Raw genomic sequence first — 18,208 nt, 5'->3', positions numbered from 1 at the left:
GAATAACACGTATAGTATAAAATGTGCATTTATTCTCCCCAGAAGTAATTGCTTCAATGTGAAGCAATTCTGTGGTGATGTAATATTGTTTATAAGGAGAACAGTATAATAAAACATTTACAAAACAAGAAAGCAGTGATAGTAAATACCCTATAATTGAAAGATACATTGTGAAACTTAGCATATGACTTGCGTCTTCCATAAAATCGAAGTCGTTGAAATAAAAAGTTGACCACAACATTTTGAAGTAATGAGCTTTTGATAATGTCTTAAAAACTACAGCAAATGCATTTAACAAAACCTGATTGATTAAGACTTTCAATTCAGAGATAAGTCTTTTAAAACTCAATCCAGTCTGTGCTCTGGTCACTAGACAACAAAACTCACCATCATTTTAAGTGCAAAAGCTACAGAGTATTTAATGATACATCCACTAAAGTGTAAAACTAACAAATTTTGAAAAGTAATTTATTACCTTTTTGCTAGTTTCCCATGTCATTGTAAGAGAGCACATCTTTATTTTGCAGCACTGCCCATCAGCTGTGAACATTTGCATTTCTTCAGCATGGTTCTGATCCATGTCTCTGTCATGTTCTGTCTACGCTAATTGTTTAACTGTTTGCTGTGAACAAGCCAGATCAACAACTGCACACATCTCACGAGCTCCTGATGGCTTTTTGGCTCAATGCAATCAATAGGAGGCAGGATATTTAAAAATCTTATTCCATATGAAAGAAAGGTTTCCTCAAATTCTCTATTGATATGAAAAGCTGCCTCTCTGCATTCATCAACAATCAGCTAACGGAAAAGGCTAGTGGATTTTGCCAGCAGTAAAGGACCTAGTCATGGCAAGATCAAGCCAGCTGTCAACTACAATCAGTTTGATTCATTGCACTTTTCATATTCAATGGAAAATGTTGAGCAATACACATTTCTTTCATAGCTATCAGGTTAAACTGAAAATATAAGAATACAGACAATTCAGCTTTAAAAACACCTGAAATATTTGTTCCGTTTGTCTTTTTTTTTTTTTCAGTATTACCAACTCAGTGCAAAAACTGAATACCAAAAAGATTAGGAAAATAATTACTTTTTGCTCTTAAATTTAGTGCTTAAAGGGACACCATCTGAAATTTAGCAGTTTTTTTATTAACAGACCACCTAAGATAAAAAGTACACAGTACAGTCAGAACAGATACCACAATCTTATTCAGATCAACCTTTCCAGTATTTGGTATATGCTTTTTCCCTACATACTTCATTTTTTTTTAAATCTTGCATGCAGGGAGATGAGCCCACAAACCAGCAATAAAGCTAAAGCACATCTGTAGTAGCATAAATCAAGAAACTGCAAGGTAGAGAAGACTGCAGCAAGCCAAAACCTAAAACTAAGGATTTTTAAACATTAAATAACATACTAAACTCCATTAATAATTTATTATGTATCTAAAAAATATGACATTGTGGAAGGTAAAAACCATAAAAAGCTGTAATTTACCTTGTCAAACTCACAAATTACAAGTTCATCTTCCATTCTTTCAAGAAAGTAATGCAAGCATGATTCAGTGCACTTACACAAGAGATCCAGCCAAATGGGTCTCTGTAAGAACACTGAAGAACTCTTGTGTCCAAGCACAATACAGTGAATATTCCATCTGCATAAAGAGCAGGCTTATTTTTAGCAACCAGGAAAGGGATGAGCTTTGGAGTAAAATCATTCAGTAGAAATAAGGGAAGAAAAACAAGTTCAACTCCCTTGCTCCTATACTAGCCAGAGGGACTGTAATTTTCTCTGCTTTGATCACAGGAAGACTGCAGGGGGAACAAACCTAACAATTGGATCTGGAGGGAGCTGCAGGGACAATAGAGAAATTGAAAGGTTCACTTGCCTGGGAAAAACATGGGTGGGAAATAGGTATGCTAAGTGTCCAAAGGCTAAACGGGCAGGAAAGTAAATGACCAAGTCAATGAATGTGGAAAGGTGTGTCAGAGCACAGAGGCCACAGCTGCACTGCACAAGAAAAACCACAGAAACTACAGAAATAAAGGACAAGTCCCATCTTCCTTACAACAACTTAGTATTAAGATATTTGGCTTAACTAAAATGATACTAATGTAACTGCAAAAGGCACTGAAGTTTACAGTGCTGGTGTAAGGACTGCAAAAGCACAGCAACACTTAATGAAAAATAAAAAATGAACTCTTTAAGTAACATTTACTTTATGAGCTAATTTGTATAATGTTACACATCAGCTGAAGTATTCATTTATTTTAAACTGTTCTACCTTTTTATAAGGGCCAAGCAACTCAGGATCAACTAGGATAGTATCAACCAAAAACAATTATCCACATCCTTCGTATCACTGCAAAATTTAGGGAAAAGAGTTAATTGTATTGTTCCATGTTCACCAGACAAATATATGAAAATAAGTATCATAGGTAGGGTTAAACAAACAAATGTACAGGACTTACCATCCCCCATGCATGAAATCCACAATTAAGCATTGCTGTAAAACTGAAAAGCCACCCCTGAGGAAAAGCAAAATCAAACCTGTAAAAGTGGGAACTAAATGTGTCGATTGAGTAAATAGTGCACTTTATGTCCTTTATCCCCTGAAAAATGGGAAGCCACCTGTTGGCTGTTACAGACTACAAACCACACATCTTTGTTCCCTGTAACTTGTTGAGCAGAACTATCTTTGATACCCAGAAGAGCAGTAGAACTACAAAGTCAGTATACTGCAAGTCTATAAACTGTGTCTCTCTTATCCATAGCCATCTAGATAGATAATTGGGATCTGGAGCGACAGAGATTAAAAATTACATAAATACATGGAGAAGACAGAGGAAAACAGCCCTTGTGCAATGTTCCAAGGGAGTTCCAAGAGTGTTTCTTGTTCCCAATTAGTCAAACTATGTCCAAGACTCCTCAAAACAAATTAGGTCAGATATTCAGAGCTAATATTAGTCATAAGCTCATACTATTATAACTAAAAATATAAAACAAAATTGATCACAAAGTATATAATTAATCCCATAAAATGTAAGCGTCCAGCAACTTTGTTTAAACAAATTTGATTAAAACCTGTCTTATGTGAATGACAGCCTGTTCTAAGTACATTTTAAAATGTTATGAACAGAAAGTACTTTATACTTACAAGCTTATATTAAATTGAATTTGCAGCTCAGGTTTGAAGAATAACTTCTGTTCCAGACTAAGCTACTTATCCTTCAAAATTTCAGATGAGAGATGTCAAGCAAGTACATATAATGTATTTCTCTTCTCCTGAGTTCACGACTTTGATTTTTTTTTTTTCCTTACAATTAGATTTTGCTATATGTTTGGCTGAAAAGTTAAGAAAACCTCTAAGTATTTTGCCTGTGCAACTAACTACACTTGCAAAAACCTTTCAGCCAACATTGAAGGTCCTTTATCAAAAACTTTTTAGAACACATTTAGAAACTGTAATTGTAATATCATAACAAATATATGACAAAATGTAGACTAGATATTTAATGCTTTTTTATTTGATCGCACTTGTTTCAAATGGTTAAAACTAATGAACAACATACAATTCTACTCAAGGATTTTGGCAAGACAAGTACATCTATCTAACTCGAAGCCTAGAATTTGACACAAGCTTCATAGTGAGAGAGAAAATCAGGTTCCACTTTGTATTTCTTGGCAAAGGCTTCAGTCCACATTTATCAAGAAAAAAAAAAACTTACTGATACCAGTTTCTCTAAATTGTGGGAGCAATTTTAATGTTAGAGCAAAAAGAAGTACAGAAGACCACTAACTGACATTTTATTTTCCCCAAGTAAACTACCAAGTACAAAAATAATTCAAGGAAGCAACTATTGCAAATGACTATTGCCATCATATACAGTGTATCTGTATCTACTTCTACTTAGGCTAATACACTTAACTTTCACTGTGTTCCTGTATCCCATTATTTTTTTCCTCCTGCTCTGTAACTGCTTTTTTGAAATTTCTCGGTTATGTGGCATCACCCGGTAAGTCCTCTTTCTGGGACTTCCTTTAAGTACATCTCTGCTCCACTTCTACTGATGACTGGTAGCTGCACCACGACGAGTGGCTACCAGTTCCTCTCCTGTCTACCACTGACCTCCAGTGGTTACAACTGTATTTGCTCAGTCTCGATGGTTCCAGACCGTTGCTGCTTCTGATCACACCAGGACATCTGGAAGCAAACAAGACCCAGCACTGCACGACCCCTGTTTCATGGCCACTGATCACAGAATCAAAGAGTAATTTAGGTCAAAAGGAGCCTCTGGAAGTCACTCCGTTTGATAACCCCTGCTCAGAGCAGTTCAGATCACTCACAACTTTCTTCATCTAGATAGAAATTCCACAGAATCTGGGCGATCTATTCCAGTATCTGTTACCCTCACTGAAAAAACATTTTTCCCTGTAGTTAATTAGAAGTTCCTTTGTAACAACTTGTGTTCAAAACAAATTGGCGCAGTTACATGTGCAAAAGAAAGGAAGAGGAGGAAGGGGCAGCTAGATGCAGAAAAGAAAATCTCTCTCCAGACACTGTCCAGTCTCCCCAGCAAAGGGAGTATGTTCAGTTATGTAACTCTTATCTCCACAGATCTACACCCTGGAAAGAGATCAGGCCCTGCTTACAGCAGAATTCCACTTCCATGAAAGTTGTAAACAAAAGCAAACCCAAAAAGGTCACCTCAGGAATAGGTGAACTAGTCAACTTACAAAATCTCACCGTTTTCTGGCCGACTTTGTTATGCAAAGCTCTCACATGAGTCCTTACAGGTAAGTATTCTTTTTACAACACTGAAGAGACATAGCCTATTCTAATTTTAATATTAAATCTTCATTTGGAAGATAATCTAATGAAATGTAGGCATTTATATAATGTGATTTTAAGCTAACCATTATTAAAAAAAAAATAAAATCGCTGATCAAGAACATACAGTTTCAAAGAACAAAAAAAATCCTACTGTATATGCCAAAATACCAATTAATAGAATTAACCACATTGAACTCCAGACAGATTTCCCATAATTTTTTTCCAAGGCTATTGATTCAAACATTAAAGGAAACATTCATCTTAAAGTTTTCTATGCATGTCATACTTTCAGATCTACTCAGATATTACGTAACAATCCATTATTTCATCATTAATGCAATACACATAATAAAAATATACCTGAATGAAGATTATTTGGTAAGTTTTGAGCTGTCTTCAATGTGTCATTGGTTTCTACTGATTTTAGGACTAGTTTAACAGTCAGCATGCCAGTAACAGTGAATAAGCCTAATGCATTACGTAAGCGTAAGCTGATTAAATTCTTGATCCTGAAGCCACCTCTTTTCCCCCATCCCCCTCTGACTTAAAACTTCATACAATTGAAAATCTTAGTTTTATACACTTTCAAAATTCGTACAATTTTTGGCATGAACCCCAAAACAATTTACATTAATATAACTCCTTTATTGTCTTCTAATAATTTCCTAAACCTGATAAAAGTACATTTTAAAGAGATCAGTTCCCTAACACATTTTAATTTTGTGGTCAAACTTTTGGGTTTTAAAAAAAAATATATATACTGAACTGCACACAGGTAGTTTACCTGAGTTATCAGGCCTGAGCTTTACCCATAAAAAGCAACAGCAAATTGAGCTAAATGCAAAGCTCTGCTACCACACACTCGAGTGCTGCCAGGAAGTGAGATTCTAAGGCCTCCTGCACATGCCAGTTCCAAAGATAAGTCTCAAATGGAGTAGATGTGCTACAAGGCACATGGGGGGAATAGATCAGCGGAGGTCACGAAAGAGTTATGTTCCCCTAGCACTTCAAACATGATGATCTCACTACATTGTCAATATGACAATGGAACCAGGATAAACAGCCATGCAGCAGAGGGCATCGGCTGGTGTTTGCTACAGAAACCGAACGTAGAAAGCAATACATGATTAACTGCTTTGAATAGGGGAAAAAAATTCCTTCCACTAGGCCCACGTGCCATACACAAAACGAGCTGCTAAGAGTGGCAAACACTCTGTACAACTTTGTTGCTGTGCATTTGTGTATGTGTGAATTTTAGATGCCAATTGTCAGGTAATACACAAACACAGAATCATTTAATCTGCACCGTTATCTTTAACATTATACTGTTGTGTTTTTTTTCCTTGAGACATTGCAGCTTGAAAAACCTGATTTGTTTGCTTTTAAACTTCTTTTAAGCATTATTTTATCCTGAGAAAGAGCCCTATACATACTGAGAATTGACAGTGCTTCATAGGGACACTACAACTATGAATTGGTGAGTTCAAATGTTTTTATTGAAATTTTAAGATTTTTTAAAAATAGTCAACTATAGCTATAGTGCCTTAGTAAAGACAGCAGAATGGCTCTGAATGAATGAGATGTACTATATTTTACCTGTAAAAGACAGAATTTTCAAGCCTGGATTTACTGAATGCCACCAAACAAGTTGCTTATGCTGTGTAGTGTCTTTTAAATTAGAAACCTAGTCACAGTTAGTGAAAAAGATATAGATGTGAACAAAGTGCATAAAAAACAGAATAAAGATGGCTCTGTCAGGCATGCAGCCTCTTCTACCAGCATCTGAAAACATCCCAACCCATAGATACATGTCTCCATTTTCACGTTTTAACATATGAGGCTATGACATTAATCAATACCACTGAGATAAACAAGAAAAGATATCTGGACAAGCAATACTAATATGAGAGAATAATGTATACAGCTGGTTTTTTTCTTCACACAAGATGAATAAGACAGAGGAGGGCAGATTAGAAAATGCAGTAATTAGTAAGTCTCCGGGGCTTCTCACACCATATAAATGAATTTCTTTCTAGTCAGAAAATACAGCTCATGACAAAGCCATATTCTCCCATTCAGTTTGTAACAAAAACAAACAAGATTACACATTTTCCACCAATTCACACCATAAAAGATCTTGAAAAACAGTAATTTTAAAAGCTTCACATATATGACTGGAATTGATTCTTTAGGATTTCTTACATACCCCATTCTCTGTACGTTTCTCCACAGGTATATTTATGCCATTTCTTTGATTTTGGGCCTGACGTCCACCTAAAAGTAAAGTATCACTCTTAGTGCATAGTTCAGTTTCCAGCACAAATAGTTTTCACTCTTGAATCTGTTCAGATTTTTTATATAAAGCTTTTACCTGTGAATTTTCGTTCTGCTAGTTCCAATTCTTTCTTATTAGGTTATTCCTTTTAAGCAGTGGAATCAAAAGAAGTATTTACTTCACAATCTTTCTCTGTTAAAAAGTACAGATATAGAGCTCTACTTTTCTGACTTGTGTTTAGCCAATCATGCCATGAAAGGGAATGTACCGAGCATGACTACTTAAGTTTTGTATTTCTGTGTCCACAAGAAGCAGTAGCTTCAGCTGAATACAATATAAATTAACATAGTAGAGTAAGCTTTTCCAGTGCCACATAAATGATTTTAATCTACAAATGGATCCACGGGTCAACAATTAATTACAAAGCTTTGCATGCATGATTCAGAAGCAACATTTTCCTTGTACATGAAATCCTAAGACTTCAGGTGTATCTTAAATTTCTCAAATTTTTCTTTCTTTAAATTGTTATTGCCCAAAGGATGACAAACTATTTTACAAAATGTCTAATTCTGTAATGCCTAAAAAATCCCTCATACAATGTTAAGCCTGCTACTTTCAGCAATCAAAACAACCAGGAACCACTTAGAAATATGAAAAAATAAACCAAACCAAAAAACTCAAAGCAATAAGGACTCAGTCAAGTCTTGAAATTCGGTTGCTAGAAGAAGTCTGATTAGTTGAATGAGTAAGAACGATGTGACCACACAAACATCTGTCTCAGTTTGATACCTTTCTATCCTTCAGTTCAGACAGACATAATGTGTATAATGCACAGCCTCCAAAGTCTTCTCATAAATTCAGTACAGTTACACTAGTTAGATCAGAAGACATTAAATTCTTCTATGTTTTGATTCAAAGTCTTTTAAGAAAGCTCCACTTAATAAGGCACTGTCTTATATAAACACTTTTCCTGTAGAACCAAGCAGACCAGTGCTTTTTCAGTGATTTATCATCACAGTTAAATATATCTTCTTGAAGTACTGAGAAAGTAAAGCCACTGAGACATCTGCCAGTGATGTTTGCAAAATAGATTCAAATTTCTAAAGTAATTTACTGAGTATTTTCTGGGGCAACTGAAAGAGAACAAGAGGTCAAATAGAACAATCCCACTCTCTAAAAAAAAAAAAAGGTAAGTATTAAGCAGAATAGAAACCAATCTTACTATAAAAATATTACTCAACAGACTGGTAGAAATCATTCTAGAGAAGGGAATATGAGAACATGAATGTGCCATTAAGAAAGGTCTAAAATGGCTTTGGTATAAGGAAATTGTATTACGTGGATCTACTGAAATTTAGGTGCCAACACTACAGGATAAGTGTACTTACTCTGCTCATTGCTTTCAGCTGGTGACTCCTCATGACGAAGAAAAAACTTCACCTCTTCCCGGCGGGGACCCCATTTCTGTAGGTGGTCATACATCATGTGATCAAAGGGTATGGGACGTTCTAAAAGTACAAGACCAAAAAACTTACAGCAACTATTTTAAATTAAGCCAAGCTTTATAGAACTCTCATTAAGTATCAGAATGTTCTTTTTGGTAGCAAATCAATATTTTGTCTCATGCAAAGTCAAAGAAACAGGCACCAACAGACAACAGATGCACTGCACTAAAAGCCAGCCTGTCACTCTAACACAGTTCACTGGTTAACAGCAGTACATAACCAGTTTGCAAAACATACAAAAAACCATTTCTGATTTAGGAATTCTTCATCACAGCCTTTTTTACGCTGCTGATCTTTGCACCTTTGCTCCCTGTCACCACTAGATGGATATTTTGTTCTGCAATTAATACAATTCATTCAGTTTGAACCTCCATGTTTCCACTCAGACTAAAAGCTGTATCATTTTATTGACATTCATCTCCTAAGGACTCAAGCTGGTGCTCCCACTCCAATACACTATGCCAGACATTAACTTGAAGTTTATGTGGAATTACTGGCAAATCTTTGAACAAACAAAGGCCAAGTTCTATGCAGCAGTCTCTTTGTTTTCCTCCAGGGAAATGTAAAACATTCTATTAGTGCAGTTATTTATTCCAAATTGATCAAATATATTATTTCTAAGAGGATGCACATTTTATTTCAAAATGAAAACACATTTCAAAAGCAAAGGTACACTGTTTCTGTAATTATACTTGCCTTTATTTGAAAAAATTTTAATTACATAAGAAAATCTCCCTTTAAAGATCTTTTAAAATCTAATACTAACCATAGGATTTGAATGTAGCTTCTAAACAGAATAAAATTACACTAGAAGAGATTCAATTAGCTTTCCTACATACAGCACCATGTCAAATCACTACAGCAAATCAGGCTGGGATGGAAACCAAAAGGTGAAGTTTGCATGCTTGATTGTTAAAAGCAAAATGCTCTCTGTCCTCAAAACCCAAGTGACAGGATTTCCCACCCGGCAGAGCACAGCTAACAAGTTGTTATCCATTTCATACTTAACCCATTTGACAGAATGATTCCAAGATAGAAAAGATACCTTGGGGAAAGCTTGGGAATTCACACCAAGAATATACCTCTGTATAATGAAATTGACTTAACTTTATATGCATTATGAGCTATATAATTGTATGCATGTCTTGATACTCTTGGGATACTTAACTGTAGCATTTAAAGAGCAATACATTTTCATCACTTGATTCACAATGCATTTAATACAATTAAGTGTCTTGACAAAATCTGTCATGTCAAATAGGTATAGAAATTAACAGAACTAGCTGCCTTCAGTGGGGAAGGGTCATTTAAACTACAAATTAATTCTATTCATCAGCTGACTGGTTACCTACCTTCCCTAAAAAATACAACAGAAAAAACCCACAAAAAATTAATCAAAACATCTGGATTTAAAAAATTCAGATCTTTTATTTTTCTTGTTCCTCACTCACGTGGACTCCAATAAACAGTCAACAGTGTTTATGTACACAGAAAAAGGTCAGTGGCTTATTACAACTCAGTCCTTGAAAAGGAACTTTAAAAACATGATTTTCAGGTTTTTCAACTCCTAAAGAAAGGTAAGTTTTCAAGTGCTTTGAAGCATATCCACTAAAATTGCAGCATGAGTCTTGTAAAGATCACAGAGTGTAAAAACACATAAATGGTTTAGTTCAGACACTTTAAGACAGAAAAGATAAGAATCTTCAGGATTTTTTCCCAAACAGAAATACTGTTAGGGAAACCTAAAAAGACTGGAAGCTTGAAAACAAAGTGCCAAGAAACTGGATGTCTGGACAGGGTTGGGCTAACTGAGGAATGGCGAGGAGTGCCAGCAGCATTGCTCCTGGTTAGACTGGTCTCCCATTAAAATTAAGGCCCTGGTCCTAGAAGCTATTAAAAATAAAAGGCTTTGTTTACATAGTGTACCTTCAAGAATCAAAGCTAGTATTTTCCAGACATGGCCATGGAGAGAAATGGGATAGAAATTTCTACTACTTTTGCAATTCTTCCACAAAAACAATTCAGGATTTGTTGCCCAAAATTAGGCAGAAAAAAAGTTAAATTAATAACAGAAACATCATCCTCACTGAGACTAAGAAAAATGAAGGAGCACTAATCATTCTGTGCAACTTAACTACTTGAAGCAGATTCAGAAAAGAAAGAGGAAGAAGAAATGGACATTAACACTTGACACGTTGAAAATTGAAATCACCATTCCTTCCTTCAATTTAAATCCTTTAAATCCATAACAATTTGCAGGAAGAAAGCATGATCTTCTATTTGCTGTAAGTAAGGATGGCATAAAGAGATACTTTGTGCAACTACCTGTTCTTTAACTATCAAAACCAAACCAAACAAAAAACTGGTAGTTAAAGTTTTCCCAGTAGTTATAGCTTCAGACTTATTTGTCAATACTTGTTTTCACAATACTGTTTCAGACTTTATTTCAAGTTTATTTCAAGAAGAAAAGGTGATTTAGGATAACGAGTGTAGAGTAATAATAAACTTTAATGACACATTAAAAATTATCTGGATAACTTTTTCTTCATTAATAGCTAAGAGGAGAACCATCAGATATGCATAAATCCGTAATTATCTGCAAAAACTGTCTTAGATTTTAAGTTGGATAAAAATTCTGAAAGACTTTTGAGAGCTGAGCTTGACTCCTTTCTTTTTAAGCAAAAGTTTTGAGGATGGGCTAGTCTAAAGTAGTCTGAAATAACTGAAACACTCTGAAAGACCAAGACACAGATACTACATCCATGTTTTAGAAGAGAATTGCAAAAGTCTTTCCATTGGAATTATACATCCATTACTTAGAACAAATAACATTTCAGACTTCAGAATCTGTTTTAATCCTGATTACAGGTATCCTGCTAGTTTATAATAAACACATTTATGCTTGCTATCCATGAAACCAGAACACAAAGTTCTGGATTATGTCCGTAGTAGGGCAGTTCCCTGCAAGATCAGGTATGAGTCTTTCACCCCTTCAGGTTTGCATAAGTAAACTTGTAGTAAGCAACCATTTCTTTCAGTCACTTGCCTCTACCTTAAGACTAAATTCAGGAAGACCTTGCTGAAGGGCATTCCAAATGTAAATAGAGTGAATAATTGAGTAATGGGTGTATTTAAAGGTTGAAATCCATTCTCTCTTGAAACATACTGAAAGTTCCTGGAGTCACACCTGTCTTTTGACCTTCTTACCAACTTTTTTGGTATTTACAATAGCTGGGGAATGAGGAAGAATATTCTGGCTTTTTTTCTCCTATTATAGCATGAGAAATCCAGGCAAAAGGAGGAAGTTTCAAACTAACAAAGCACAAGGTGCTACAAAACATACTGATATATCAGGAGCAAATGCTATTGACTTTTTCAACTATTACTCATCTCAAGAAACTGGAAAAGAGGAAACAAACGCTAAAATACAAAAATGAAATGCAAATAAACCGAACACTTATGCCATGCAGCTCTAAGAAGAATCAGTTCCTTCACTCTAACAATACCTAAATTATTTTCCAACTCTTGTGGAACTCCTCAACCATCTCTTTGCCATGCAAAAGCAGAGAAAAGCCAACATAATAAATAAAAAAGTATGTTTTCCAACACCTAGGCTATTGTAATTCTCCTTTCAACTGCAGAAGTCTTATGTAATTTTTTGAGCCAAACTTGCATGGATTTTAATAACATTTTCAGGAAGACATATGCTCTATCTCTCACCCTCTAAAAAGAAAATCAAGTATCTCTCACTTATTTGTACATATACATTCAGGAGAGGAAGATTATTAGATGAAATGGTATTCTGTTAGATCAATATAGTTTAGGAAATGGTGAAGTTTGGGGGCACACAAATTGTTTTTTGTATCTGATAAAACTACAATCCCCATTGCTTTGAATTTGAGTACACATGTATTACTCAGCTGGGTGACCTAGAAGAGCCTACAGCTCCCTGTAGAAAGGAGGAGTTAATAAGCATATTCACAAGAGGACAGGTATGCCAGCTCTCTCTTGTAGAGAGAGCTATGATTTGTCACCTGTGCAACACAGGGAGACTACCAAGAAAATAGACCACTTAGGGTACGTGACAAAAACTAATGCATTTATTCAACCAGTTATTTTCTGTATTTATATTTTTAATAATTTTTCATTTTACTTTCCAAAATGTCTCCTGAAAGAGCATTTGTAGACCTCTCTTGAGGTTTACGAGCTGAGGGATCAGAGACAGTGTAATTAAAGAGAAAAAAAATACTCTTCAACTGGCACAATATGCTGCAGTTTCATTGCAAATTGCTTCACACTTCCCACTCAGAATCAGGGTTGTCAAATCTTTGAAGAGAAATGTTCATGAAGAATCTAGAGATACTATGTCCAATTTTGGCACAATACTGTCTGTATAACATCTGCTATTCGTGATACAGACAGAAAGAAAAAAATCTTATACCCATTTGTAAATGTCAGGTTGTGTTCACGTGCCTAATAGTGAGGAAACTGGATTGGAAAGAACACAGATAGTGATCTGCATCCACTTACTATAAGAGAAGATCACTGAGATTCCATATTGTCATTTCAATGACAATCCTGAGCTGCATCAAAAGAAGTGTGGCCAGCAGATCAAGAGAGGTGATTTTGCCCCTCTACTCTGCCCTGGTGAGACCTCACCTAGAGTACTGCATTCAGCTTTGGTGACCCCAGCACAAGAAGATGTGGACCTGTTGTCCAGAGAAGGGCAACGAGAATGATCAGAGGGCTGGAGCACCTCTCTTATGAAGACAGGCTGAAGAGTTGGGGTTGTTCAGCCTGAAGAAGAAAAGGCTCTGGGCGGACCTTATAGCAGCCTTCCAGTACCTGAAAGAGGCCTATAAGAAGGCTGGGGAAGACCTGTTCACTAGCACATGTAATGATAGCACAAGGTGCAGTGGTTTCAGGCTAGAGAACGGTAGATTTAAGTTGGACATTAGGCAAACATTCTTTAATAGGAGGGTGGTGGATCACTGGAACAGGTTGCCTAGAGAGGTGTTGGGACCTCCATCCCTGGAGACATTATTGGTCAGGCTTAATGGAGCTCTGAGCAATCTGTTCTAGTGTAAGATGTCCCTGCTTATTGTGTTGGACTAGATGACTTTAGAGGTCACTTCCAACCCAAAACATTCTATGGTTCTATTATTTAAATACCCTCCATGCTATACATGTTGTATGTCTATTTGAAACAAATGGCTTCCACACGTGAAAATACACCCCCCTATTTTTCCTTATAAGTATACTGATTGTTTACATATACAAAACACTAACATATCGTACACATGCATTTCATCAAATACTTCACACTGAGGAAGAAACCAGAAAAAAGTCAGGAATTGCATGCTTTGTGTCACAGTTTGCCAGAAAAAAAGAAAAAAGACAACAATTTGAAATAATTAATATTGATATTCACTCATACATACATATAGAAATCAATTTCCACTGAACATTTTACTTACCATTTCCACGCCATACTTCAGCCAGATGGCAGCTTCCTTCTCCAGGCTCTTTGCAGAACTCCACTACATCACGACAAGTTGTTTCTGGTGTTATTGGAACTTCTGTTAAAATCTGTTCATTGTTGCTCAGAAACACAGTTAATATCATCTGAAAGAAAAAAAAAAAGTACCAGAATATTAATAAATATTACAGGAGTAATATTATTTATAATCCTGCTGTAACTGGAGATATATATGCTTGCTACCATAAACCATTGAAGTCCATGATCCATTGTTCAGTTTCCTGTAACTTTGCCAAAGCTTTAGCCCTTTTGTGTAGATTTTTTTTGACAGCACCTTGAATTTACAAATTTTTCAATAAGCCTCAGCTGAAATGGTTTAGTTCTCTTTGAAAATAAGGCTGGGAGAGAAGGAACAAATTTTGGCTACATTAAATGCTTGAAATCATAACCTTTAAGTATCACAAATACATATATACTTTAGCAAGGTAACCTAAAGCTTCACAGGTAGGCAACCCATTGGCATGATGGATGTAATTTTTGCAATTTGTCTGAAGAAACAGTTGTTTGGTGGAACTGTAAGTCTTTGGTTAAATGGTAAGCCTCAGAGTGTTGTGTTTTTTTTTTTAAAAAAAAAAAGTTACATTTTTCAAAGGACTGCATTTGCTTAATATACTTACTAGAGCTAAAAACCTTTGAAGAGTCAGTTCTTTCTGTATTTCTTTAGCCCGTTCCCTCGAGTTTGCTGTGTTGATCAGACTGTACATGCAACCTTCCTACAGAGGCACGAAATGTGCTCTCTTCTCTCAGTTACATCACCAAAAGATTACTTTTCCTCTAATAACTGCTCCCAGCTATTCCAGCTAGAAAGCAGCCACAAAAGAGAAAATAGTTTTTCTTCCCCTCCCTCCCTCCTGTTAACAACATTCAAGATGATTCAACAGCAAGGAAAACAGAAAGAAAAAGTGGGATGAAATCTATAAAAAAAGTGCCTAGCACTAAGAGCTACTAGTTATCTGTATCCATGTAAATTTCTGCTCTAATTCCTTGCTCCCCCTTAAATAAATGAGTGCAAAAACACATATATCCAGATACTCCCATCTCTGTTCCATGTTACCCGGTGTAACTTGCTGCAAAGTTAAACAATCAAAACTGTGCACATAAACTTAAGGCCCCTCGCTCCCTCAGTGCTTATGTATTACGACATGATCATTAATAACACGTTCATTTGCAACATTCCCCTTATTAAGGGCGTCTGCAGTATTTTTAATGGATATGTTCCATAATTTACTGCAATAGGGAAGCATATAGTTAACAGCTGAGGGCCTCATAAGGAAAAGATAGAATGTTTTTTATCTACAAAACAAAGTCCTAATACAACAATGTTAAAGTGATTAATTTTCTCCTGAGTGAGACTGATTGAGGACCAATAAAGGTTGTATTCAAAGACAAGTATTCCTGTGTTACACTAAATCCTCTGAAAGACACCTGACCCTAGGCTCCTGTTCTCCTGTTCAAAACTGAACCGATACTTTTAACCAATCTCTTTCTCTGCACCTTAATTTCCCATCTGTAGTCATAATACTGTTCTGTAAACTCATGGGGATAGAACTGGAGATTTGCATTAGTACCAGCTAGATACTGACTGAGAGCAGTCTCTTTGCTTTAGAAGTAGGGAGAGGACAAATTCCAAGAAAGCCCAGGCTTCAAGCTCTCAGTCTCCTCATTGGTCCTCCAGGCTATTCTAGTCTATATTTCTATTCTCCCTCAGCCTGTCAAGTTTGTACACTGTACCCTGAAGTTTTCAAATAACTATACTTCACAAGAAGCAGTCATCCAGGGTTGTAAATATACTAGAATTTACCCTCAAGATGCTCCAACAGCAGCACTAAAAGAAGCTATAGTACAAGCTAGGAGGAAGCTATAGGATGCAGCCAAATAATAATGAAAGTGCCTGTAACCAGCTACTGTAAACAGCTCACAATTTTTTTTTTCTCTTGTAGAAGACTCAGACAGAGTCTCAATATTCAGTGGCTGTGGGATCTTTCACAGAGTACCTGATGTGGAATCTAGTAGTGGAATTTGACCTCATATTTAAGAAGAAAGAGTCATATATAAACATAAAACAATAGGCTTAGAAGAAACTTTTAAGAGGTCAGCTAATGCAGTCTCCTGGCTTCAGGCAGAATCAACTATACCTACATTATTCTGCAGAGATGCTTGTTCAACCTGTTCTAAAAAGCCTTTCATGATGGAAATTCCACCACTTCCCTGAATCATCCACCCCAGAAATCCAGGATTCCTGTTGCAAGTTCCTTAAAGCCTAGTCAAAGCTCTCCTTGCCACTATTTAAACCCACTAGTTCTAGTGGTAGCCATAGGGGTGATTAAAAACAGGGGTGGGGGGGTTGGGGAGGTGGTGGTGGTCTCATTTTTTTCCCTCTGCAGCTAAATTTAGGAAATATGTAAGTAAATTAAGGAAGTTAAATTAAACATCAGCAGTTTGACAGAGAATTGTTAATGCCACTACTCTAAATAAAGTTTCCACATAACACTTAATAGTAATTTCAAAATAAAACCCAAATTTCCCAAACTTTATGCCAAGAGACTACGGCTTTACTGAAGTCATGATAGGATGCATACTGCCACTTTGTAATTTGTATAAAAGACGTGTTATCTTGTTATGAAAGGATAAATAGAACATCTTAACATCATGCGGTTTTACATGATTTCCAAGTTCCTGTTTTTTTATTGCTATGAAGATAACACCTGCCTAGAAAACTTGTTTCATGTATGCAAGATGCTCTTTCTGCATCTGCAGACAGGCTGAAAAAGAAAGGAGAGCCTTGGAGGTGTGAGTTACCACATACATTTAACCCAATTCTCCACAAATTCAGATCCCAGCCACTATAAAAACTTACAGGCACCTTTACAAGACCAAGCCTGCCTCGAGCACACCACTTTCTTCTCTCAGCTCCAGCTGCACCAGTACTGCCTTCTCCAAAACTGGGTGTCACTCACAATATCATCTGCTAAACAGCCCAGGGAAAGGTATCTCGCTAATGAGGAGGCAAGGTGCTGTAGCCAACTATAGCCATACTACTCCTCAAGCAAACTTGGTTAAGTAAGGATTTATTTTTAACACGCTGTCTGAGTAACACCGAGAAACTGAAACACTGTGCTGTGAAACAGATGTCCTGAGACATACACAGGCAGACTCAAAATATTGAATGTTATTCATATAATGCAATGTTCATTAGATTTTCAAGTCAGTGTCATAGCTGTCCCTGTTTCTTGTGGGGTGAAATAGAAATCAGAGGTATTTCATAGCGATAAAATACAAAGAAGCACTGATGGAGCCTGGAAATTTGCTGTTGAAGAATATGAGTGAAGCACACCCATGAAATACACAGCACACCCACTGCAGTAAATCAGATTATGAAAAAATATTCTTAGCCAAAGATCAGGACACAGCAGAACTGATAAATCCTTTGATTTCTATTTTTAAATGGATTCCTAAATAGGAACAACTGTAAAAACTCATCTTGTTACAACCCATCTTATTTTAAATGCAGACATAACCAATGCAGCATTTATTTTATAACCTCTCCATTCATTCATTCAAAAAATTTAATGTATGTACCGAAAACAAGTGAGAGATTATTTTCTTACAGTGATATTCAGCTAGAAAAAGATAAATAGTGCTGGGAATGAAGATGCAAAATTACTCAGCTGGCTTTTTACTTTACATAGAATTGTTTTTTAAGAAAACCTTAAGTTTCCACTCAAAACCACGGTTCTTTGCAAAAATGGATCATCTGATAATTACTTTTCCTGTACATATTCCATTTTACATCCACAACAATGAAGAAATTTAGATAAGTCACATCTATGAAGGATAGGAAATAAGATCATTCAAGTAGTAAACAATAGGTTAAGAAAAAACACATGCTAAGAAAATGAAAAACATTGTTTTTTTCCCTTTGTGCCATCCATTCCTCTCATTAGCCAAATCTAAATAGAAGGTTGACTACCTGGTATTAAAGGTAGAGTGGATAAAAGATCTTTTTGTCTTAATAACTTCTGCCAATTTATCAATCATGGGATTCAGAGTTAAG

The 18,208-nt window shown here is 36.0% G+C and overlaps 1 protein-coding gene across 1 annotated transcript in view; it reads right to left on the bottom strand.

Moving 5' to 3' along the window:
* Window positions 1-14,240, bottom strand: part of PPP1R13B (protein phosphatase 1, regulatory subunit 13B) — a 40,472-nt gene extending 26,232 nt beyond the window's left edge. The window contains exons 1-3 of the mRNA XM_010008148.1: window positions 14,093-14,240; window positions 8,499-8,618; window positions 7,042-7,109 (exon numbers count right to left, since the gene is read on the bottom strand). Coding sequence (XP_010006450.1) covers window positions 7,042-7,109; window positions 8,499-8,618; window positions 14,093-14,240 — 336 coding nt within the window. The remainder of the gene's footprint in view (window positions 1-7,041; window positions 7,110-8,498; window positions 8,619-14,092) is intronic.
* Window positions 14,241-18,208: the final 3,968 nt, after the last annotated feature.

Source organism: Chaetura pelagica, unplaced genomic scaffold (assembly GCF_000747805.2).
Source record: "Chaetura pelagica isolate M959 unplaced genomic scaffold, ChaPel_1.0 scaffold242, whole genome shotgun sequence".
NCBI lineage: Eukaryota > Metazoa > Chordata > Aves > Apodiformes > Apodidae > Chaetura > Chaetura pelagica.
The sequence above is the reverse complement of the archived record's forward strand: the minus strand, read 5'-3'. Positions and strand labels throughout refer to the sequence as shown.